Source organism: Rhipicephalus sanguineus, chromosome 4 (genome assembly GCF_013339695.2).
Source record: "Rhipicephalus sanguineus isolate Rsan-2018 chromosome 4, BIME_Rsan_1.4, whole genome shotgun sequence".
NCBI classification, from domain to species: domain Eukaryota; kingdom Metazoa; phylum Arthropoda; class Arachnida; order Ixodida; family Ixodidae; genus Rhipicephalus; species Rhipicephalus sanguineus.
Genome location: NC_051179.1, coordinates 8,046,743 through 8,073,052, shown reverse-complemented (window position 1 = coordinate 8,073,052; position 26,310 = coordinate 8,046,743). Strand labels below are relative to the sequence as shown.

Here is a 26,310-nt window from a genome sequence, read left to right as displayed (position 1 = left end):
GCGCTTCGATATTTCACGTGGGATCGATGCGACCAAAACTGCGGACATAAATTCTCATAACTGTCGCCAGAGGGTCGCGTTTTTCCGGCAAAGGGAGCCATCATCGGCAATGCGGAAATGTGCTACAGCAGAAGCATCTGGCCGACGTTTGTTTCTCAGCAAGAGGCTCAGTGCAGCATCGACGATTGAGCCAGATTTCGTTCTCTGCTTCATCGTCGACTGGCTGCGTGCCAGCGCGTTGCGAACAAAGAGATTGATTGGGGGCGGCAGTGAATCTGGAAAAGCAATTACCGCCTTTGTTCTACTCATGGTCAAATATTGTCCAGAGCTAGATTGTAGTACGCTTCAAGGATAATCTACGTGGGCTGTGAATCAGAGCCCTAAACCGCGGTCGTCAGGTGTTTAACATGAAGTTTAGTAGTATAATCACGTTACAGAGACAGGGCGAGCAAACACCTCACATGAGAGAAGCCACCAATCCTTTGTGATGTCTCTCTTGCATCCGTGTTTGCACGCTCTTTAACATCAATACTATAGCTCAGCTCTCTGTGATTAGTAATGCAACTAATGCGGCAGTCTCGATTGCCCTTGAACCTGCGCACGTTTTTTAGGGCGCACAGCAATAAGTACCCAGAATTAGTATTTTGTGTGCACGGCTAACAAGCGTTTGACAAGATCTTCAATTGGCATCGCTGTGAGAGTAGCCGGACTACTGCCAGTGTTTCTGAACAGGTTTTCTAGTTTGTTTTAGGGCTGCCCAGTGTGACCGATGCGGAAGGAGGACACGTAACGACAAACTAAAATCCTCTTTCAGGCGAATAAGTGGAAGACCTTGCTCTCCTTATCATCACTCGACTCTCCCTGCCTGTTCTTTTTTCAGCTGATAATAATCAGCCCAGACATTTAGCACGATTCCGTTTCTTCCTACTAGAATGCCACCTACTTTAGTTTGTGTCCTCTGGCGTGGCCTACGCGATCAGCTCCTGCAGCGCACCTTTGCTGATCGCGCAGGCCATGCGAACTAGAATCCTTTGCATTGCTTTTTCCGCGCCATGAAGCAAAAATAGGAGGGAGAGTCGCGATTTAAGCGGCCGAACACGTGACAGTTGCGTCAGAGCGGACGTTCAGGACAGACAAATCTACTGCAGCTGAGACGCACAAACTTACTCGGCTCAACACGCCGCGTTTAAGAGGTCATGTATTGGACCTTATTAATCAAAGGGAGCATTTGTTGTTACCACAAAGCTACAAAGAAGTTCATACGGATCTCTCAGGAATAAAGCTTCTTAGATGACGAAAAATTCGTCTTAAGCCGAAGGTTGAACCCGGGACCAACGACTTTCAGGGACGGTCACATAATCGACTGAGGCAAGCAAGAGGCTAGCAATTCGCAGAGCGATGCACAATAAATGGACAACTCGCCGCACATGGACTATTGCAAATCAGTTCTGCGGAATGGCGGACTTGACCACTTCGGAGAGGCGCTTGTGGATGCCAGGACAAGGGCGAAATTTGCGTCAAGTAATAGCGTTTATTTCTGAGAACTCTGTATGGACTTCCTCGTAGCTTTGTGCTAGAAACGGTCGTCTTCCTTGCGCAGTGCATGCTCACTTATCGGCTGTACAATAAGCGTCGTTATACCAAGCAACGTTCGCTTGCAAAGGTATTGGCCTTTCCTAGCTTACTTAATGTACCCAAACAATTCAGGTCACGTGTCATGGTATATGACGTTGTGGGACGTTGTATGGAGCCCGGATGTTCAGAAGAGGAAGGACCCTAGTTTGTCATCTTTTCTCGCGCGGGCTGTCCGGTAGACACGACGGCCGCCGTAATGACTACACCTGGTCACCGAGTTTGCTGAAAATAAAGTGAATATTTGAAGCGTGGAAAGCGCTGAGTTTTTAAGAGCGACTAACTTGCGATTCGGTAAATCTGGCAAAGGAAAATTTGTTTATTTATTTACAAGGAAGGTATTGCTTTGTCTCTAAGCCTCATGGTTGACTGGCAGCTATGCAAAAGTGGTTTTCTCTTTTTAATTGCGAGCGGCGTCTTCTGCCGGCTTAAAGGGACACTGTAAAGAGAAGCAATGAATTGGTTTAGATTGATAAAGTGTGCTCGGAGAACTCTTGTGTAGTTTATTTCACCACCATAGGTTTATTATTAGAGGAGAAAACCAAGTTCAGTTTCATTTTTAATTTTGCGCCGAACTTTGTAATTCGTGACGTAAAAGATTTTAAATAGCATTTAACGTATCTTGGCGCCACTGGCTCGACGAAATTTCCACGAACTCGTTATGTCAAGTGTCTGGCCCCCTCAGAGGACAACATACTTCGATTTAACCGATTAGGGACTACGTAGGCCCAAGCAGGCGCGGTCAAAAATTTGTGACTTCATGGCAAATGGTGCGGGAATTCCAAGGTGGTGTCGCCACCTGTATTTTCTTTTTTCCGCATTTTCTTGCTTATTAAGCGTCTTCTCGCAGCAAGCGTGGTGTTCTTGGTATCGTGGAAGACTACTTTACTAATGCGAGAAAAATCGTTTTGCTCTTTAGTGCCCCTTTAAGAATTATGGCAGACTGAGCTCTCCGTTGAACACTCAAGCAGTGGGACTGTAATGAAAGCACACTGCTCGCATGAAAAGAACAGCTTTGTCAGGAGCAGCATCGTCATTTCAGCGGGACCGCGTGATTTGGGTGAAATACTAACCGCACAGTCGGCACTATTAGTCCGCAGATCGAGCAACGGTGTTTCTTCTTTTTTTTTTCTTGTTGTTTTCATCTGATTGTCACTTGGCGCTACTTTCACTCACTAATCCGCGGGGATTTCGAAGATGTTTTCGATCTCCAAGTCCTCCAGAATCTTGCAACGACGGCACCTTTTCTTCCCGCCGTAAAAAAAAAAAATGCCGCCGGATCCCACGGTCTTCGTCAGGGCTTATAAGCAAATGCTTATATTTGCTTATAAGCCCTGACGAAGACCGGTCCACCGGTCGAAACCCGTTGGCAAATAAAATTAAGATAACGCTAAGTTGTGTCTCTTCCCAAATAAGTTTGGACCATTGAGAAAGTTTCTGCACTATATATGTATCTATATTACATGCAGTGTTGGCTTTACTTCACTGCACTTCGGAAAGTGCCCTAATCTCCCAGTCTTTCGGTGCAGAAAATGTGTCTGAAATCTGAAAAAAATTATGCTCAGGGACAAGGGAACCCGTGAAAAAAAAGACGCATCGGTGCGTGTTTGTTTACATCTATCGGCGTGCACTGCCGATACGTTGAGACGCGGTCGTCGTCGGAATCCGATGATTTAGAAAAAATAATGCGGCTTTGTGTAGTCGATGCCACACTCGCAGAGAGTTACAATGCTTCATCCAAGAAAACTTCGGTAAACAAGCGTTTTTAGGGGCGAAGCTCCTTATGCCGTGGGTCTGTCCATCCTCCGTTTGTTTGTTGTAGCAGCCACCTCTAGTTCGTGAGAAGCGCGCGTTTTGGTATGCAGTAGAAGAAGAAGAAGACGACGTGACGAGTGAGGACTCTCGGTGCGTGTTCGCCTGTGTGGCGTTCTTTCTTCTTTACTACGTCTCGTGGTTTCAACGACGCCGGAAGACAACATTTCAGAAGTAACGCGCCATGAGGCTCCCTCTTGGCGCGATTTCTCTTTCGTTCGGAGTCGCCGGGATGGAAGACAAGGCTACAGAGACCCACCAACGAGATAGCCGTTAACTACGCAGTGGTCGAACGTCTTGGCAATAGATTGCCGTTCTCTTATGTTTTCTTTACTTGTTGCATTCTGTAGTTTCCCGCCTACCATGTAAGCCTAGCTGGTTTTATGTCACGCCTGTAGACGATGTGGAACGGGACCCCATACTTACTGCGGTGGACGTTCTCTGTCTTACCGAGACGTGGAACGCCAAAGACCGTATATCAAAGGATACGTTTCAGGTCGTGTGCATCGATGATGCAGAGCGTCCTGCAGGTGGTGTGGTCGTATACGTCAAACAAACAGAAAAGGCATAAGATCTGAAACTACTACCAAACGACACAGAGCCACAACGGTGAATATGCTGCCATCGTTTTGATGGATGCATCATCATGACCATGTACTTGCACCCAATTTGTCGGTGGGAATATCAAGACGTCCATTGACACGGCATTGTGTAATTATGACAGTACAAGAATAGACCATTTGTGTTAGTTGGTGACCTGAATGTCGATATTACCGAAAAGAACAATGATGGTTATACAACATATGGCAGCCAAATATGCTCTCACGTGCACGTCCCTTGATCATATGAACCAACGGACCATCCGAGGGACGCGTATAGACCTGCTATTTTCAAATTTCCAATTGCAACCCGTACACGAAACCGCTATCCCTTCATTTCACGGACCATAAAGCCGTGATAATGAAGGGACAACGCAAGCCCGGCATCATCTAATTAAGAAAAATAAAAGTTTGATGTTTGTAATATACACACAGTGTTTCTCACTCTTTATATGACGATTGATGGGGCGTTACAGAGAAGATTACACGGGTTTAACCGATGATATCCTCCGGAGCTTCGCCCCACTCATATCATTCACCACGTGGATAGCTGTGATTTTTTTTTTTTCGTTTTCTTTTCTGAACAGACTGTTGCCAGCACGCGCGCGCCATTCGGCACATACAAGAGGACGCCATTTTGTAATTCCGGTTACCCGAATGCCAGCCCTTTCCCGGTTAAGTGCGTGCTGTGAGCGGGTTTTGAAATTACTTATTGCACTATCCGTTCAAGGCAAAGAGTACCCAGCAAAATGAATCGGAGTAGCTTAACTGCGGCGTCCCCAAACGCTTCTTTCAGCGTGGACGAGTCCACTTCGTCTTCGGTAGGGAAAGGGCTAGCGCCTCTCGCGTTCAACTGGGGTGACATATACTGTGAATCACCTGTGGCCACATACAAGGGGCCATTGCTATGCGGGTATGTGCCACACGTAACAGGGGGAAGGGTTTCATGACGTACGCGAAAGTCTTTTGTTGTTATTCACGTTATTGCTGGCAGTCACGTTCGCCTTACACTTATAGCGTCCTATGCCAGTTTTGGTGTATACCAGGTAAATGAAGCGGCCACGAGAGCTCCCATACGTAGCAGATAGATAGATAGATAGATAGATAGATAGATAGATAGATAGATAGATAGATAGATAGATAGATAGATAGATAGATAGATAGATAGATAGATAGATAGATAGATAGATAGATAGATAGATAGATAGATAGATAGATAGATAGATAGATAGATAGATACACAGACACACAGACAGGACACACAGGACAGACGCTCAGAGAGACAGACAGACAGAGCAGATAGATAGATAGATAGATAGATAGATAGATAGATAGATAGATAGATAGATAGATAGATAGATAGATAGATAGATAGATAGATAGATAGATAGCAAGAAGAAGAAAGAAAGAAAGAAGAAAGAAAGAACGAAAGAAAAGAAAGAAAGGAAAGAAAGAAAAAAAGAAAGAAAGAAAGAAAGAAAGAAAGAAAGAAACGGTGCCTTTCGTTCGTTGAAAAAATGCTTCGAATTTAAAAGGCAGGCAAACGAGCCCGAGTGGCGCACATGCGCTCTTGGAAAGTGCTCAGTAGACATGTTTGAACAATGCGAAACTTCAACGCTCGTCAAAAGTGAAAGCGGCGAGCGAATCTTTTGGGATGGATAAATACGCCAGAGCAGGAATCTAGCGTTCGAGCTCGCACCCTTGTCAAAGAAATCACTCAAATGAAAAGAAACCAATGTGAGCGGCAGTGCTTTGTTGGTTGGCATGTAGACCCATTGCATGCGGAATCGTCTACTTCGCTTCCCTTCGATACTGCACATAGAAGCGTACGTCATGTTGCCTGGCAAGGTTTAAGGTTTATGATAATCACGTGTCATACAAAGGAGGATGTAGTTACAGCAAGCGATGACGGAGGAACAAAAACTTGACCACCGGAATGTTCGAAAAATGGCGTTCTTTGTGACGTACCGCAGTACTACGTTTTAAGCAACATTTGGCGTTGAAATGTCATAATCGATTTGTTTCCTTACTAAGGTGAGTTCCTTTGCGACATGGTCGTGTCATTGCGATTTCTCAGGCTGTGTCAGTAAGGGAATAGTGGTCGTCGCGGTTAAAGGGACCGATAATCAGCTTTTGTGGTGCCTATTTTCTTTAGCCCAACGGAAAGCTTACCGGTGAGAGTGTCTAATCACGGAATGTAACGTGGAAAGCGCAGTGAAACATTTGTAATCAGAATGTTTCAATCTGAGGCGAATGTGAAGTCGTATACACAAGTGATAACACATGGTGCAAACAGTGAGCGCGAGAGCGGTTAGTGTTCGAGCGCGGCGTTTGCTGCGCACGCGCGCACTCCGCGCGCATGCACAGTGGCTCGACACGTTCCCTGGCTACTGCGAAGGCAGCGCCGCGTTCTCACGTGCAACTCTGTTTCACCTGGTAAGCAGCACAAAATAGAGCGGGGATAGATAATAATGTACATAATGTAATTTTCAGGACTAATTATGGCGCGCATGACAGAATCGGACTACGTGACGACGTACAGCAAAGTGATCGACTCCATTATCAAGCTTCAAGGCTCTTCCGCTGGGCTACGCGACATACCGGTTTTTTGTTTGAAGTTTGAAGTTTGAAGTTTATTTCATTATTTTGTGGTACAAGTATTTACACTTTTGAACACGATTGAAAAATATCAGTCATGCTCACAAAGCGAAAAGGATACTGGATTTTGTCATCACATTTCACGGTCTTTTTATTTCTACCCGGACGTAATCACACGTCCTGGCCAGCTGTCGGTCCAGGGAACGAAGTCTGTGACGACCTGAGCTGTTTTATTCTCGCTGGAAATGGCGGCAGAATAGATATTTTTCCAGCACTAAGAGTTAAGAGTTATTACAAAAACAGCCATCTACATAAGCTTAATGCATGCTGGCAGCTTCAACCAATTGCACCCTCAGTTTCGCTCGCCGTCTTGTTCGCTCGAAGCCTTGTTTCTACGCGCGTTCTGACATTTTGCAGAGAGCGTGCAGACACTGTAAAATCGAAAGAAATCGCGCCGACTAGCTTATGCACTGTGCAAAGGCTGACAGCGTCATACGTGGCTTTCGGCTGGTGGAGTGCTCGGGGCGCCAGGCGCTGTCACCGATATCCGACGGTCACGTGTCTGCTGCCGTTGTTGCCAACCGGGAGTAGCGTTAGCGTTCACAGAGGACATGTTTTCGCTTCTGTTCGACCGAAGGAGGTTTTCATAGTTGCCAGCCAAATGGAAATTTGGACAGGATTATGAACATGTGCACATAAATGAACGACAATCTCTGGACCACTAAATTATGTGAAAATTGCTTCGACAGACAGCTGTCACTGCGCGTATATTATTGGGCACGAAATTACCAACTCTGTTCCATCATATGTGCGAAGGCCTCATCAAAACGTTCTGATCGCGTTACAAAGTGGCGATATATTTTTGCTGCCGTGCTCTCACGGTCTTTGTGTGCAAATAAATTATCAGTATTTAGTCTAACGCTCTGTTCGGAGTAACGCCAACGTAAAGAAAGGATTTTTTTGCTTCTTGTATTCACCGTTGCGTACTTACTGAGTTTTTTTTCGTTGTGGATAGAAAGCCGCTGCGGAATGTTCGTCGACTGCGCTAAATTAATTTGCTTCACTCGGCAAATGCACCGACTGCAAGAACAGCGAGTTCCTTTCTTGGAAAAATGAGCGAGATGCGCCGATGAATTTTTTGCAACACCTTGAGAATATTTTAGAACAAGCACAGAACGTAGAGGTCCAAAAAAAACGGCAGGAAGTGGAAGATGGCAGCTTGCGATGCGCAAATCCGTAAACAGGGGGTGGGTGCTCGAGCCGACGTTTCGACAAGTGGACTTGTCTTCTTCAAGGCTGGAACTGATTTACTTATCAAGGCTGGAAATCAGTTCCAGCCTTGAAGAAGACAAGTCCACTTGTCGAAACGTCGGCTCGAGCACCCACCCCCTGTTTACGGATGTTTTCATAACGTAGAGGTGACGTTCATAAATTTCGTCGCAGTGGGAGAGCAATTTCAGCTGATAGAACAGGTACGCAGCACTGCATGCGCCACTTGGTTTAAGGCACAAGGTGAGATGCAAAATTCGTGGCTTCGCCAACGTATTCACAGGCGGCCTCGGAAGACCGCTTGTCGAAACGATGGCTCTTTGCACCTCTGGGCAACATGTATATTATGTAACACATAAACTGACGATGCAGGTGCGTACAGACGGATTATATCTTTTTATGTTCGACGCTTCTAGGTAATCTCCAATTTCTCTTCAGCTCCGAGCCAGGACCACTGATAATGACATGGGTTTTCCTGCGAGTTGAACAGATTTCGGCAATAAAGGTGTTGGGCTCTATTTACGAGACAAATATTGCCTAGTTATTTTGATTTACGCCGTCTAAGGTAAAATAAATTATTACAATTTGTTTGCCGGCGCGTGACACTAGGTGAACGAGAGCAGCGAACAATGGATGTTTATTGACTGGTACTGTTTGGTGTTTTCCGTTTGTAGGAAGGCCCTGCCGAAACGCTGGCGTTAGCCCTTGACGGCAATGTAAATAGCTATCTTGCGTACGCTTTCGAGGAGGTGAGTCGAATGGGCCGGAGCCTTCTTCTTATTTTCATCTTTTTGCTTAGTGAACACTAGCGCCATTGCGGTGATAGGCTGCGGCACGCGGGTACAGCAAGTCACTGTTATTGACAAGGTTGCCAATTTTATATGTGTTGAGCAAATGTCGACAGGTCGTGCTTAGCAGGCAAAAATAATGACAAGATCATATACGCGGCCGCAGAGAGATGAGACAAAGCTTTTGGGATGCTGCGTTGTAGAGGCCTGCAAGCTATTGTACATATGAAGGCCCGGAGGAAATGGCGTGTTAAAAATATTAGGACTATTTAATTGACGCAGCTAACTGGATTACAAATCAGAAGCCACTTAATGAAAAATGACCGGAGAAAGTGACTACAAGAAAGTAATTGCAGAGGAAGTCGTTGCACTTGTGTGACACTGAATTCCCTGTAACCGTCGAAGAAATTTGCGGACAAAGCTTGTCGACTCTCGTGCACTAGAGTCCCATCGTCCGACTACAAAAAGTAGGCTGAACAAGGAGATTAGGCAACTGGTTAAATAACTGAATGATTTTACATCTCCGATTGCCGTGAATGTTGCGAAATTCCTTAGAGTAGACAGTCGCTGACCCAGTAGGCGATGAGTTTGCGCCATTCGCTCTTATGTCTGCTGATCTGTTTTGAGCCGTGTGCAGAATAACGAGATTCACCGAAGTTTGCGGCAAAACCGCGAGGGAAGAAATAGTAATAATGGTTGCGATGACATATGGTGATGTGATTTTTGAATGCTGCCTTTAACTGATAGACTGTTATGTTTGAAAGCGAGCCGAAGAATCATTGTACCCGCCTTCATGGAATTTGCTGGTGAGGGGCCGTGGTCTGATTCCAAGCTACACGCAATGAAGGAACGTTCGCCTACAGGGGGCTCGCTGAAGAAACCGCGGGCATCGAAAGAGCCATGCAGCGCAGCCTCTCGCATGAAGTTGCCTAGTTTTTTAGCGCCCGTAACTTGAAGACGACTGGTGTCTAGTCTGTCACGAAAACACATGGTCGTTTAGGCTTGTTGGTCACGAAACGTTTGCGTTTGTTCTCTTTGAAACCACGTAATACATTTTTGCTAGCTTCCTGCCATTTTTGCCTATAATACACACGTGTCAATATAAGATCAGCCTTTGTGACCTCTTGCTCACGCCGTTTCACTGCTTGTGGTATTTGGTGCAACTGTTTTCCAGTTAGGCTAGTTACTCTTTGAATTAGCTACTTGAAGACTTAGACGGAGTCAACGTCAATATCATTGGCCTTGTGAAGTCTGGAGAAGTGGGAAAGCACACTCACTGCAAACTAATGGACACGTCTTCGGCCACAGAGGGTTCCTTGAGAAGCGAGAATATGATCCGGTGCTTCTAATCCACAAATCTATTGCGGGCCACGTTGAACTTCTATGCCAGCAATGACATGGCAGCGTGCGTCGTGGTAAATCTGAATAAGGCGGAAAGTAATGCTCGGGCACGCTTCAACGTTCTGCCGCGAGAACGTCGAACAGTTATATGAGGATGGGGCAGTGTGAAAGGTACGAACCCAATGCACCATGAGAATGGGCGGCTTCAATGCAAAGAAGCGAGAAGGATCACAGCCAATCGGCAACTACGACGTCGAATATGGGAATAGCAGTGGAGAGACGTTAGTCGAATTCACAGGAAAGAATTGATACCGGAGAGGGAACACCTTCTAAAGAAAGCATAGAATAAAAAAAACGACAGAGAAACAAGAATCGAAACAGAGAAGAGATAGGCTAAGTTAACTGTAGTGACCATAGGTTGGTAAGAATGACGATCACACTCAACCTGAAGGTCCGGGCCTCGCCTTCCCTGTTTTAAGAAGAGCGGTCAGGAGGCAACCGTGAGGTCGTGATCTTTTCCGCAGACAAGGAGAACGCGACTGGTGACAAAGCCGACTACTCCCGAAAAATCTTGGTGCTGTTAGAGGTCACGAGCACGTACGCGCCAGTTGACCGGGATCCGACGCCCAAGGTGCGAAAAGGCTTCCAGAAGCTCTTGGCGTATGTCTTGCGCATGGCCCCCACTGTACGAGAGTCACTGTATTTCACATTACTTTGTCAGAACGGTTCAGACCAGCTTTGTATGGCCAGCCCAAGGTTCACAAGCCGGGCGTCCGCATGCCCCCCTCCACAAGCTATCCTGCATCGTGTCATTTCGCCCTTTGAGGGACACAAAGCCTGTGACAATATTTTCGCTTCTTTTGCTGTCCCTCTTACGTATAAACGATATTATTAATATGCCACTAACTCCAGACATGGATTTATACGCCGATGATACGAACGTTTTTTCCTCTGGCAAAGATATGGATAGCTCAGAAAAGCAAGCGAACAGGTGGCTGCAGCACTTATCAATATTTTCAATATCAAATAAGTTTGAACTAAACCCAAAAAACAAAACAATAACAAAGTATGTTATTTTTCCGCCAAAAAATAAAAGGATACCCCGTGACATTCAAGTAAAATTTCGAGGAGATTTGTCTGAACGGGTCGCATGCCAAAAGTTTCTTGGTATTGTCTTTCACGAAACACTCGACTGGACATATCACATAAACAAGATTCGCACCGATCTGTCGCGCTCAATTGGAGTAATCGGGAAAATCCGATGTTTTTTGCCAATTTGGGTAACAAAGCAACTGTATTATTCTTCAGTATACTGGCGTATTCATTACTGTTTATTAATGCGGGGAACGACTACTAAAACAATCAAAGAAAACGTTTAAAACTACAGAAGATAGTACGGATAATCGAAGGTGTTCGACCTAGAACGCATTCTACTCCACTCTTTCACAAGCACTTCATATTAACGTTTGACTACATCTTATAAAAAATAGCGGCAATTATATACGATAAATTGAAATCTAACGTGGTGGCATTTCCCGATGCATTCTCGATGCATATTCTCGCTGCAGTGACCAAATAATTTCAAAATTAACGTCTTCAGTGCCGTCGACACCTTTTTCGGTACTGCTGGCCTTTTAATAAAAAGAAATCTAATCCTGCCTGCATTTTATACACTTGCTAGGCAAGAAGTCGGAATTGCCAATCCTTGCCTAAGGGTCTAATTGGAGGGGACGTAACTATTAGTGCAACAAAATTATGCAATATGTTTTCAATGATTGTGAAAGCTGATGTCGAGGAGAATAAGTGGACAAAGTTTAAGAAATATAAAAGATGTTTTTTAATTGTCGTATGAAGTTTCCATTGTTCGGTGTTTTCTTGAATTTAGCCCGCTCGTATCTCTTTACTGAAAATTTATGTAAATATAAAATTGGGCAGGTTGATATATAAGTGCGCGAGGAACTTAATGCGGAAGTTTCGTCGCTCTGCTACAAGGTTTTTTTTGAGATAAAGGCCTTCAAAGTAAAGGAAATAACGTTTCCTGAGCCAATGTTGAGGTTTTTTATAAAAACATCTACGCTACACATAAAAACTAAAAATACCTGAGCAGAAGCAAAGCATGCATATATTTAGTTAAAGAACTTTCAACTACCTAACTTTAATATTTTGTGCAATTCGTATGGAAAGTTGGCCAAAACAGCAGAGCGGATGAGCGCTCCACTCTACCTCTCCGTCATTATTGATTTCCTGTGCTTCGAAAAAATTTTTGGCGGCAAAACAAATTGCGGATCTCTTCTTTCCACTCATCAGGCAATAATATATAGAATCTTGAAATAAATTTAAGAGGTAGACCAGCCATCGTTGTTCGACCTTACGTGGAATCACCACCCTACAGTGTTTCTTTTTTTCTCAGAAAATACAGATTTTTTAATAAAAAATGCTATGACAGTCAGGCCCATGTCGTCTTGGCAAACGAACGCTACGCTGAGGCGGAAGAACTTTGCCGCACCTGAAGCTACGTTCAAATAAGTAATTAACAAAACTCGTTAATTAACTTTTCATTTATTACCTTAGGGCTGTTTGGGAGAGTTGTAAAGAGTGAGAATTTATGGCATGCCCATGTTTTAAGGAAATCGTGAAAACGCACGTAATTTGACACAATAATCACTGAAATTCAAGGCCTCGATCTAGGCGAAACCGAAACTGAGCGGACTGGGAGCGCAGGAAATCCGTCATCCCTGGAACGTCAGACCGGAAGCTCACGCGACAATTTTTTAGAAAAAAAAAAAGGCGCGTCGCAGCAGATTATGGTGAGGAAAAACGGCAAGTGGGCCCAAATACCCAAATGGGCCGCTTATTCTTTAAGTTTCGTGTGTAGTGCTTATGTTTTCTTTCGCGCGGTACCCAAGAAAACAGCAATTTCCACTTCTCTTTCACTGTAGAGCTTAAAACTAGGCGGCAGCCACTGCGGTGTCTTTTCTCGCAGAGAAACGAACGAGTTATTTGCACTTCTTTTGAGTTTAACAAGGAAACTGATCAGCACTAGCAAACGCAAAGATAAGCGGTCCAATTGGGCATTTCAGACGGCTTGCCGTTTTCCGGCCCATGTTCGGCCGTTTCCTCTGAAACTGCGCATACTTAGAAGTTGTGTTCAGTTTGTGCGCATGAAAACAATGTTGAATGGGGGGGGGGACCATGGTAACCACAGCAATTTGTCAAAAACAGCTGCATCACCAGAAGCGACTGAAATTGATCTTACGCAAGACAGCCGTCGGCAGGCGAGAAACCGTGATCTTGTTTCTTTTCTTACTTCCTGTTTGTTCATGAAGAATGCATAGATGGAAACATGTTCCACCGAGCCTGAAGAGGCCTTTGGTTTTATCCGTCGCGAGTCAAAAGGGAGCCGGCCAAAGGAGCAGGTCTTCCAGGAGGGCGCATTGTTCCCGCCCTCCTGTCACGCCGCGAGCTGGAGCCTGTGACGCGGCAAATAATGCCCACGCTGACTCCACGATTGCCTCCGGCTCTGCAAACTCCTTTGTTCCTCGGGACGAGGGCGCCTGAAGCAGAGGTGGCAGCGTGCGCACCCGCAAAGGCTCACACACACTAACGCTCAGTGAAGGACTGGTAAAAAAAGTGCAATGTCTTGAAAGTATCTTGAAAGTACAGGGTAACTTCTTGTAATTGTCTTCGTCATGATACGAAAATAGCGAGTCATCCAATGTGATTCACCTGAGGCATGCTTTGTCGCTGCTTCCTGCCGGCAAGAACGAAAATGCATGACGTGAGTTTAGCAAACTCTAGAGAAACTCACAAAAGTAAGCCAAGAGAATCGCAACCCATTTCGTCACTACACTCTTGGAAAAAATTTGGTAAACAGTAAATGTTTACCGGTTTCGAGCGTACTTTACTACCTTCGTGGCATCACTTTACTAGCCAGCAGCTAGTAAAGCTTGTAAATTTTGCCGTTACTATCAGGCAGGCTTTCTTGGCGTTTTCACTAGGTAAGTCATCTATGTGTCGAGATGCTTCGCAGATGCCGTAGTGTATTATTTCGTAATTTTGACCGTCTTATGCAAACTTTAGACAAATTTTAATTTTCTGGATTATGTTAGAATAACAGTTTCGTGCCATGCGATGGCACATACGCAAACAGTAGGGTGCGAGATTATGGGCAGAAAACGTCGATCATTCCTTTAAATTCTCAGTCACAGTTTCATGGCCTGGTGTCCACGCCAACGCCCGAGCATAGGCCAACCGGGGGGCGCACAACGACGGGGAACCAAACACAGTCACTAGACGCTATGGGGCAATTCTAGAACATCAAAGAGCCCTGAGGAGGATTTACCCTCCTCCCCACAAAGACCTCAGTAAAGAGCAGTTGGTTGCCTGGAGACAGCTGCAGACTAATACATACTCAAATCTCAGTCTACTTAACAAAATCTATCCGACTACATACGACAACAAATGCCCGCTATGCGGGGAACATGCAACACTTTATCATGTTACATGGGCCTGCCAACACTCAAAGGATGTGCCAATAAACAACACACCAACACCGGAGCAGTGGGAGGCTGCGCTGTCCTGCTCGAAGCCTGAAGAACAGCTCAAGCTGATCGACAGAGCGCGCAAGATGGCAAAGGCCACAGGGGCCCTGGACTGAGGGCTCCACCTTCGCCGGGAGAATTTCTTTGCACCAATAAAGGTTTTCATTCATTCATTCCTCTAAATTCTGTGGCTGCTAACCGGTGCAAGGTCTGTTATACCAAAGTAGGCACAAAGTAGCCGCCAGGCCGCCTTCTGAGTAGATGTTACGGGAAACAAAACACATAGGCAAAATAAAAAAGAAGTAAAGGGGAAACAGAAGGTCGCGTTCGTGTTAATACTTGAAACTCTGTGTGGTCCGTATCAGTTTCATGTGTGAGTTGTGATGTGTGCTGATTACATGAAGTAATTAGCGATTATGATTAGGGTAACAGGGCAATGCTGTAGCGTCTAATTTTTTTTACTTAATCTTATATATTCTTTTGTCATAGAATCAACTTGATAAGATAATATACACGGCACATATAAACCAAATATGCGTACACCTCTTGTTGGGTAAATATTGTCCACTAGTGTTAGTAGGGTACTGAGTGCGGTTACTAACAACACAGTAAGCAAACCCACAGTTTCAGATGGTACTTTTCGCTAACTACGTGGTGGATTTCATAACCGGCATTTTACTGCCTTCATTGCTACGAGGTTAGTGCTTTTTGGACATGTAACGTTTAGCAATTAGTTAGTCAATAGGCCGACTTTTTTTTAAGAGTGTACGTTGTCTTTGGAAAAAGGCGGCACCTGGACAAGCGCTGGTCACATCTGGACTTCTTATCATGTTGCACAACGCGGAATTTCTTAAGTCCTCGGGCATCCTGACACCTGCAAACAGGGTGTCGGATAAGCAGTGGGCATCGTTCGCAACTTGCGATTTATACACTACCGAGAACGTGTCCTCTTGTAATCGTAATGCCCGACAGCGAGCCTTCCGATGGGCCCTTAAGTGTTGACAGCCCGCAGAGCGTCTGTGACGACTGCGAACGGGCGTCCATATAGTCCCGGACGGAATTTGGCGACAGCTCAGCCGGCTTTCCACTGTCAGTCATTCTTTACATTGTTTCTATTCTCAGCTCAGGAATGGAATGATTCTTTTCTGACAGAGCGTAAGCTATCACACGGTTTGTGTCATTCGTATTTGAGAAATTTGCTGACCTTGTCTGCCTCTGTCAGTCTTTGCCGCTTTTAGACACAGGGTTAGCACGTTTTGCATGCATCCGTGGGTGACTGCACTCGCGATGAAAGTTCATACCTGGCTGTCATCTTAACTGATCGACCGCTGAGCTTCTGCTCGCAGAGTGCTAACTTGTTAGTTGTAATTGTGCGCCGGCTTGTACATGGTGCGCGTGCAGTAACGTGAGTAAAAAGTGATGTTTGCTAGCATTGGCGTCCCACCTGTAGTGCTTGCTGACGCGCTCGCAAAAGCGAGCCAATTTCTACGCCATCGTTGTCCGTGCCGCAAAATGTACGGGGTCAACAAGATGGCAGGGGATCGCGGGTCACGGATTGACTCTCGGAGATCCAGAGCTGGCTCGTTTAAGCCTCGCGACCTCCGCACACACACACACACAAAAAAAATGTTACGGGGACCACTTATTTGGCAGACGTCAGCCTTCAAGATTATATACGCTGCGCACAGGGCTGCAGGCCTGTGCGCGTATTACGAGATTATGACTGTAAAATCTTCTTCGGGTATTTTTTTGTGGTATACCCCCCTCCCAAATGTGCCATGTGTAACTTTCTTACGTTTCTAGACACTTTCCTGTCGTGGGTCAATGAAAATGGTTACAGTCTTACTATCGGGGGTGACCTAAATATTGATATGCTAACTTCCAGCCCCCAACGTTTGAACTTTGCAATATCACGGAATCAAACGCATTTAAAAATGTTATAAAACACCCCATTCGATTTCATGCCGAATCCTGCACACTTATCGATGTAATTATAACAAATAGCACAAGTGCACCTGTTTGCTTGGGTGTCCTTAAGACACTATTAGCGACCATTTACCTGTTTATTCAATTTTAGGTCAAAAGAGACATCAAATTCGGGATGCAAAGCCACTGCCTACACCATTCCGGTACATATGTCGTAGAACAATTGATATGTTGGCTACATATATATCCAAGATAAAATGGGACGCTGTTTCCGTGAAACTGATGCAGACACATCGTATAATGTTTTCATCGAAAGTTTTTGTGAGGCCTACAACAAGTGCCTGCCGCTCAAAACAAAACGCAGACCACGCAAGGCAAGAAAGGCTTGGATTACTTCGGAATGCCTTCAAGCTATAAAAGTAAAAAATGCACTTTACCGGAAATTTCTAAAATCTAGAGACAAAGAAGACTTCAAGACATTTAAAAAACATAGAAATACTACAAACTCTTTATTAAGGAAAAGCAAACTTGAATATTTAGCAACCTTTTCAGCCATGAAAAAACCAAAACATCCGAAGCCATCTGGAAAAAGTTAAACACGTTACTCCACCCATACTCGGATGATAGCACATAGCCGACTAAAATCACTGTAGATAACCACGTTCTCACTGGTGTTGACCTTGCTGAAGCCTTCCATAAATTCTTTACCCTATTGGAGAGAGCTCGCACGACAATAATTTTCCGCGATTCATGGGTTCGCAAGTAGGCGAAAGTGCATTTCTATTTCCAGTGACTACACAGGAGGTTACGGCTGATTTCATGTCACTGAAGAATAGCAGGTGTTTTGACGTAGACGGCCTAGAAATCCGTCCAGTTAAGCATGTTATTCATGTTATATCTCCTATTTTAGAATACACCATTGACTTAATCTTCTCATTGGGTACGTTTCCTAGTCGTCTTCAGATAGCCAAAGTTTCTATTATTTTCAAAGGTGGTGACAAAAATAGCATGACCAATTACAGACCAATTTCTGTCTTACATGTATTTTCTAAAGTAAGTGAAAAGTTGTTACATAAACGAATAGTGTCATTCTTGACCAAGCACCACATTATGACGCCTTTTCAATTTGGTTTCACGAAGCAGCGCTCAACGGAAACTGGTCTACTAATGCAAGAAGAAATCATACTCGATGCATTTGAAAAGAAAATATATACACTTAGAATTTTTGTAGATTTCTCAAAAGCATTTGACAGAATCAACCACATTACATTAATTAAAAAACTAGAACACTATGGTTTCCGGGGGAACTTTATAAACATAAAAACCTATAAATACCGACAGCAAAAAGTATATATTAATGGCTACGCATCTAGTTTTAAAAAAACTGTCACATGGCGTGCCCCGAGCAAGTATTCTGGGTCCCCTGCTTTTTAATCTGTATGTGAACGACTTGGCAAACATCGATAACAATACAACATTAATTATTTATGCAGATGATACCAGCTTATTTTTAAGGACTGCGATTTGCATAAACTAGCTGACAAAGCAAACAGTGTCTTGAAACGGCTGCACATTTAGAGCATAAGAAATTCGCTAATTATAAACACCTCAAAAACAAAATCGGTGCTCTTTCGTCTAATAAATAAACCCGTAAACTGCGATTTATCATTAGTGATTGGCTCAGTATCTACTAAAATTAAAACCGACAGTGGAAACTCTGGGAGTAATTTTCCACGAAAACATGCTATGGAACGATCAGGCTGAGCTTGTCCACACTAAACTTTCTCGTACTGTATGTATCTTATCGCGCTTACGTTTTTTCTTGCCACAAAAAATTAAACTCTTAGTATATAGTTCCCTGTTTTTATCTACATTAAGCTATTGCTATCTAGTATGGGGCACCACATCGGAAAAGAACTTAGGCCGAATATATAGATTACAGGAAAAGGCTGTGCGCATAATTACAGGTGTTCCTCGCGACGAACATTCCAAATTCATTTTCGAAGCCCTTAATTTACAACCAATACCTGGCATGTACAATACAATTTTAATGAAGCGATATCGTACTTCCCGAAAGAATCACGACCCTTTGCTTACAGATTTAGCGCGTTTGACACCCTATACCTGCCCCTATAGCAAACGAGCCAGCGATGACTAGAAAATTCCATACACACGTATTAACGGTCGCCAAATGATGAGCCCTTACTGCCACCAACATTAAACAGTTTCTTACAATAAACCATTAATACTGTTCCGTTCTTTAAATGTTTTTCGGCGTGTTAATAAAACGCAAATCGGCATGACCTTGAAGTACACGTTTGATATTGTATAATCACTGATGATCTCATGCTGCTGTTGCTATGTTGTCAAAGGGCGCCAAAGCCTTCGTCAAGCCTTAATGGCTTTTTGCTTTCGCCCCACAGCATCACTGTTGTGACTTTTGTAATGTCTCCTGTGATGTCGGAATAAACTGAATTGAATTGAATCTTCTAAGGCGGCTGGCCTTTAGCTGCTGCTTGAAACATGCACCCATCCAAATAACAAAAAAAGAAAGAAAGAAAGCGCACGCGTGCGTGTACCTGTTTTTAATTCCACCATGAGTTGTGGCAGCCTATTGTATAGACAAAAATTACAGCGGAAACCATGTTCGCACTGTTGTCTATAACTGAATGAGAAGCGAGGTGTAAAGGTTTCGCAAAGGAGGAAGTCGCTGCTCTGATGGAGCAACGCAGCCCGTTACTCCTCTCTCGCTACCCCCACGCCTCCCCCCCCCCCGTTTTTTTTTTCGAGTGTACTTCTACAAATCAATTCCCGCAATGTGGCGGAAGGGTTAACAAAGGGAAATTGACAACCAGCAGTTTGTAGCCACAACGAAGCCACAAGGAAATCCCTTCGGATTTCTCTTATGAAACTTTCTTTCTGAGAAATCCACGTGGGTCTCCCTGAGGCGTCGTGCTACGAGCGGCTGGTTCTCAATTTCCCTTCCTTAGAGTGTACTTCTGAACTCGAGCTGTATTCGTTAATATCTACAGCGTTGTTCGTACTGGACTTTCTTTTACCTCTCCGTTTCAGGTTTAGATGCGGTATAGTTTTCTAATGGGGGCGAGGAGTTACGGAGTCTCATATCATATGTATGGGGCGCCCCTCTCGCGTGCTAGGCGGGATGACGCCTGCGCGCCTGTCTTTGACGGTCGGCGCTCTACGAACACACCACGCGGAAGCCCACCAGGGCATTTCTGTGAATGCTTTCGAAACGAGGCCAATTTTTACAGTCAAAATAATAATCTGGGACAAAACAAAAGCGCAGAATTGTTTACCGGCGCTATTTGCTTACAGAATATCTATAGTGAGCGCACATTGCGCGGTTGCCGCAATGGGTTGTCGTCAAACAAGCTTCTTGCGTGAAAGGCAGGGTACCCTGAGGGCGAATAACGTGACATACACCCCTACATTGGTCTGTCTGTATACCAGAATGAAGCCTCAGTTAAGCGATAGCGTGCCCGCGGTATTACTCAGATAACCGTTGTTGCGCAGACGTTATGAAAATTTTCAAAAATAGCTTAAAAACTGTGTGGAAATTGGCGCCTTCGACGACTTGTGCGCGCCGTCAGCAAGGTTCTTTTTTTCTTGTAAGTTCTTCGACCTTTAGTTGTCGTAATTACTCAAGTGGCGTCGCACTCTACGCTTATCGGTCTCCTCAGCAAGCAATTTTCTGCTGCTTTCTTTTTCTTTTAACCTCGTACATTCATTTGTTAGACATAGAAGAGCATATGCTGTGCGGCGTGCATTTTTTTTTTCCAAAACATGACTCATACCGCTCCTTTTCCATTCCAGTGAACTCGCCAGTACCTGTAGAATCAAAGCGTGCGTCGACCGTAGTCTCCGCAACTGCTGTCAGAGGCAGTCCACGCGAGGCGAAACGTGTGGCATCGTGCAGGCGAACAGATGTCGCATAGCAACGGACTAGTTCTCCGAACAACGGCAGTAAGGACCTGCATGAAACTAGGAATCGCAGTGAAAAAGAGACAACTTATTGCGGCAAGTATGGCTGGAAAGCGGGGTAAAAACAAGGTGTAGGGACCGCAATGTAAAGCTTCAATGCGCGACATTTTTTTATAAGTGCCTCAGCAATTTTGGTGGCAAAATAGTGTCTATAACGCAGAAGGCGTGGCACCTTATACCGACAAGAATATATACATACGGCTCCACAGACATAACTATACCTGGCGACAGCTTTCTGGGGCAGCACACCCAAGGCTACGCAACCGAATCACGCAATTTTTAGATGCGAAGTATCTTAAGGCCGAGCTCAATCCGGTGGTGGTGGTGGTGGTGGTGGTGGTGGTGTGCGGCGTGACCACCCTTACTGCGCATGCGCATACTCTCTCCACACACCTCCTCTCCACTCCCCCTCACCATTCCCCATGTCATCTACCCCTCTCCCCTTTCCCTCTCCACTCACCCTCTCCCCTTCCTCTCTCCCCTCCCCCTCTCCCCTTCCTCTCTCCCCTCCCCCTCTCCCTTCTCTCTCCCTCCCCCTCTCCTCCCCTTTCCCTCTCCACTCACCCACTCCCCTCCCCTTTCCCTCTCCACTTTCACTCTCCCCCCCCTCTCCACTTTCCATCTCCCTCCCCCTTTCCACTTCCCCTCTCCCCTCCCCCTTTCCACTCTTCCTCTGAAACGCGGGCTAGACATGCCGAAATCCTCTCCTGCGCAACGCCGCGATGAGCTCGAGCGCATGCGCGTCCCCTCCCCTTCTCTCTCCTCTCCTACGCTGCTCCCTCTCACCCCCTATCGACCGCGTTCCCCGCTCGCCCTGTGAGAATTAACGGCCAGGCTAGATGGAAGATACGACGCGCGTAGCGTCCCTCTTCGCGTTCCACGACGCGAGGTCGGTAGTATGCCCAACGAACGCCAACGGAACGCGATCGTGCAAGTGCTCCGGCTTCGCATCGCCTCATGGTCCCCTTTAGCGGGAGATGGTGTAATTTTTTACTGCACTTCTGCATGTAGTACGCGAACGCTAGCTTTTCAAGACTACGTAGCATAGAAGAAAACATAAAAAGAAAAGAAATAAGTATTAGGAGTGTATGCCAGTATGTATGTCTCTCCTCTCTCACTTTCTTTTCTTTTTTTGCTGTTGTTGTAGTTCTGGCCCCTCCCATTGTCCCGTTCCAACGAATCGCGATGGTGTGTGCATCGGTGTCTGTATTGCAAGAATCTGTACGAAAGCCGAACGCAATGTCATAATGTATCTTTGATAAGGCCGGTCCCCGGCCGAAAGCTCAGAATAAATGTTATGCCTGTCACTGTGACTTTCTCTTATATATATATATATATATATAATATATTATATATAATATATATATATATATATATATATATATATATTAGTCAATGTAATATTGATTACATTCCAACTAGGTGTATAAAGTGCAATCCTAAGCATCCTTGGTAAACCCGTGACATTACACACTTGATTCGTCGTATTCCCGCAAACAACCCAATGCTGCCAATCTAATGAAATCTTTCGTTTTAACTATACTCAAAAGTGGTTTAGATCTCCTATGTCGAGAGCGAAAAGTTATATTTTATAATACGTTGTCGTCGTTCATAAAAGACAAGCCATCAAAGTTCTGGAAAGCCATAAGTCCACCAAGTCAGAGCGGTCCTTCCTCATTTGTTATTCTGATGAATCATGCTCTGATAATGTTAGCATTACTGAAGCAATGAATGACTACTTTAAATCGGTGTTCACTTGTGATGATGGGCGCACCCCCATTTTGCACTAACTGTTCGCCACCACCTTTTCTTAGCACGCTGATCACTACTGCTGGCGTATGTAACCTTACACTCAAAATTGATACAACGAAAAGTGTAGGGCCAGATAACATACCCAATATGTTTTTGAGACGTTATTCTGAATGGAACTCTCGCTATTTATGCTTCATTTTTTTCGAAGTCTGTTCAATCTTCTACTGTTTCATTACTTTGGAAATCTGCCGGGGTTGTTCCCATACATAAGGATGGAAATAAACAGGTAATGGATAGCTATAGGCCTATTTCGTTAGTATTAACATTTACTGGAGCACATCATTCACAAATATACTTGTCTGAAGTCTCACTCAACATGGCTTCCGCTTGGATTTTAGACGGTGACGCAATTACTAGAGTTGATATTGCATCCACGCGTAATGTTGGAGGACAGCTTGGTGTAATTTTCATTGACTGCGGCAAAGCTTTTGGCACAGTATGTCGTAATAAGCCTCTTATTGAACTCAGGGCAATAATTCACCACCCTAAACTTATGAACTGGATACAGGACTGCCTAAGCTCAAGAACCCAGTTTGTTACATTTAACCGTGTTCACTCATCTCAGGCCAGTGCTACATTCGGTGTACCACAGGTATATGTATTGGGTACATTGCTCTTCGTCAGTCAGTCAAGAACTTTTATTCATCGGTCCTCAGGAGTTTAAGCCGCCGGGGGATCCAGGGGTGACACCCTAGCAGCCGCTACCATAGGCGACGCACGAGTCGGGGCGGGAACGTGGCGGCGTTCCGCCCCCTCTGGACTGCCTTGAGTTGGTGGTGGAGCTCGGAGCTCCTGAGTGCCTATTTCCAGTCGGACTTTATGGTGAGAGGTCCCTGAGGTAACGCGGGACTTTGCCAGAGCATGTCCGAGAGTGGAAATAAAGTTCTGTGCAATCTGGGTATTGTGGAGTGATATCTGACTTGTAATAGCTCAGTCGGCCCCGTGATAGGTACGATCTGGTTTGTAGCATGCGAAAGGCTACCGCTTGCGCGCGTTTCGAGCTTGCGTGTGGTGGGGGCATTGGCGTCTTGTTGCGTTAGTGAGAGATGATTTCCTGGAATGTGAGTAAGCGGTCGTTAAACTGTATGTCTGGGCCAGCTCTTCGGTGGCTGGTTGATCGTCGCAGCGGGTGAGTTCTCGCGCCTGTCATGAGCCGTTTCGTTGAGGTTTGGTTGTAACGAGTGGACATCCGTTGCCCATGTGGCAGGGAACCAAGAGAGGTAGTGCGAGCCAGTGTGCTTGCGTGTTTGCCAAATGGGGCTGCTTCACGCGCGATGTTGCCGGTTTTGTAAGCCCGAATGGCGGCGCGGGAGTCTGCGAAGGCGCTGGTGCGACGGGTCGGTCATCGCTAAAGCTACGGCGACCTGCTCGGCTATGGCGCTCGTTGCTAGCCCAACCGAGGCGGCTGAGCGTAGGGCTCCATCGACATCTGCCACCGCGAGTGCAAGGGAGTTATCGCATTGCGCCGCATCGACGAATACGGTAGAGTCGCGATTCGCGGCGGTACGGTCGAGGATCGCGCGGGCCAGGCGTCTGCCTTTTTGTGCTGGGTGACGTTTCGCGGGTTACCACGTAGGTATCTCGGACACCTCTCGGGAGGGTTACTGCGCGTTCAAGGTAGGGGTGTGGGGACATGCCAGCCTCGTTTAGTAGAAGAGGCCGGCACGTCCGAGGCCGGCCTGCCTTGGAGGAGGAGAGGCGGACCACATGGCCGTTGTCTGGGCCTCGATCACTTCGTCTACGTCGTTGTACATGCCAGTTGGTCGAGACGGGAGGTACTCGTGTTTTGGGGTAAGCCGAGGACTTTAATGCTTTGCACATTAGTGTGTTGAGTTTCGTCTTTTTCACCTTTGCCACTTGGGGGCAGTGGCGACGTAATTGATGTGGCTCATTAGGAACACGTGGTAATGCGCAGGAGGTTGGCCTCGCCGAGGCCTGCCTGCGACCCGATAGTCACTGGATGAGTCGGAGCATGTTTTCCGTTTTAGCTGTGATGTGTGTTATCGTACGTGCATGGCACCCACAGTGGCCTCGACTAGGAGGCCGAGAATGCGTATAGATCAGCGCGTTGCTCGTCTTGGCTTGTAGTGCTATAAGAAACCGTGTAAAGGGGTTAGATTACGAACGCCTTGGCGAGATTTGCCGTACAGTAGCAATTCTGATTTTGCAGGTGAAAGTCGCAGTCCGGTATTTGGTAGGCTTCTGTGATATCGAGAGCGGCTTGAAGGGCTTGCTCTGCTTCCGCCAGGGAGCCTCCCGGGCACCAGATGGTGATGTCGTCCACGTAAAGAGCATGGTTTATGTTAGGGATGTCGCGGAGTTTTTCGGACAATCCCTTCATTACTATGTTGAAAAGAGTGGAGAAATGACTGTCCCTTGTGGGGCCCCTTTGGGACCTAACGTGTATGGGTCGGATGTCAGTGGAGATACTCGTAGTTGGCTTTTCTGTCTCGCAGGAAAGAACGGACGTATGCCTGAAATATTTTACCGAGGCTGAGGCTGGCAATAAATTCCAGTATGAAGCGGTGGGAACGGTGTCGAATGCTTTGGTGAGGTCTAGGGCGAGGATGCCGCGGACATCTCTCGTTATTGAGTCGAAGATCCGCTTCTTTAGCAGTAACATGACGTCTTCTGTTCAGAGGCGAGGTCGGAACCCCTATGTTGAATAGAAAGAGTTCGTGGTCCTCTATGTAACGCAACACGCGGTTTAGGATAGCATATGTTCAGCTGATTTTCCTATACATGAGGTTAGGGAGATGGGGCGTACATTGTCAAAGTTGAGTGGTTTGCCTGGCTTTGGGAGGACTACCTTGGCCGTGCGCCATTGTTCGGCACGTGGCCGGTTCCCACTGTGGTTTATGTTTTCGTGAGTAGTGCGATGGCTTGGGCATCTAAGTTTCGCAGCAGGCGGTTGGTTACCTTGTCGGAACCAGGGGCCGATCTGCTGTTGAGGTTGTGCAAGGCTTCCCGAATTTCAGACTCCGTGAAGGGGTCATCGAGTTCGGGTACTGTTTCAGATTCTATTTGGGGTTAGTCGGTGGGGTGTGCGGTGTGTAGGGGAAAGTATCGTTTGACGATTTCCTCAATGAAGGATGTCTTCTTTCCTCCCGTCCTTTTGTGCGACTGCAGGAGACGGTCTATGGCATGACTCTGGCTGTCGTTTGTTTGGCGGTCGTCGAGCATGTGTTTTAGCAGGTTCCATTTACCCCCGTTCGCATGCGGCCATCGACAGCCGATTATTAGAACAAAGTGTTTTCGTCCTCAACGTTTACAGCTCCCCGTCGGAGTATCGATAGTCTTCCCTCGCGCTCTTAAATAAAGCCACAACCCTCCCGCGAAACGCTCCGTCATCTACATAAATGACGTCGTTGAGGTAACTGCTGCGACAATTCTGTTAAAATACGATTCTATACCAATGACTGAGTCCTTTATTCTCCTATGGTTAATACCAAAGTCCTTCAATGCTTCTTATTGTCAAGAAACTGCCGCCTCAGTTCATATGGAGCCAACAGCCGCCGCCAGAGGCGCCGCTGTGCATGAGAGGGCATGCGAACGCTGCTATCGCTGTGTGCGGGACAGCCCCAGTATTCTAGCTTCCTAAACTTCCGCGACGGTCGCTTTACTTGCACGTAGCTACTTTTAACACGCAGCACGCGTAAATGAGTGTCTGGGTGCGTCGTAAGTCTTCAAATGGGCACCCGGGCGAAAAGAGCAGCCGCTCAAAACGGGCAGCTCGCGGTGGTTTCAGCCTAAAAGACACAAAAATTATAGACTTGAAGCGCCATAATTGTCATGTGATTGTGAAGCACGGCAGAGTGGAGACTCCAGATCAATTTTGATCATCTAAGGCCTTTACCATATCAAAGTACGCGGTCATTTTTTTGCCTTCTTTTTTTCACCTCGAACGAAATGCGGCTGCCGTGGCCTGGTTAGCGCAGTTAGTGTTGACGCTTTAATCGGTTCTACTTTTTAATATTTGCCTACAATTAA

General features: G+C 45.9%; 1 protein-coding gene across 5 annotated transcripts in view; it reads left to right on the top strand.

Moving 5' to 3' along the window:
- Positions 1-26,310, top strand: part of LOC119389336 (RNA-binding protein Musashi homolog Rbp6) — a 705,926-nt gene that overhangs the window by 316,548 nt on the left and 363,068 nt on the right. The window contains exon 6 of one of the 5 annotated variants that reach the window (XM_049414391.1): positions 8,585-8,659. The exons of the other annotated variants lie outside the window; for them this stretch is intronic. Coding sequence (XP_049270348.1) covers positions 8,585-8,659 — 75 coding nt within the window. The remainder of the gene's footprint in view (positions 1-8,584; positions 8,660-26,310) is intronic. 5 annotated transcript variants of the gene reach the window in all.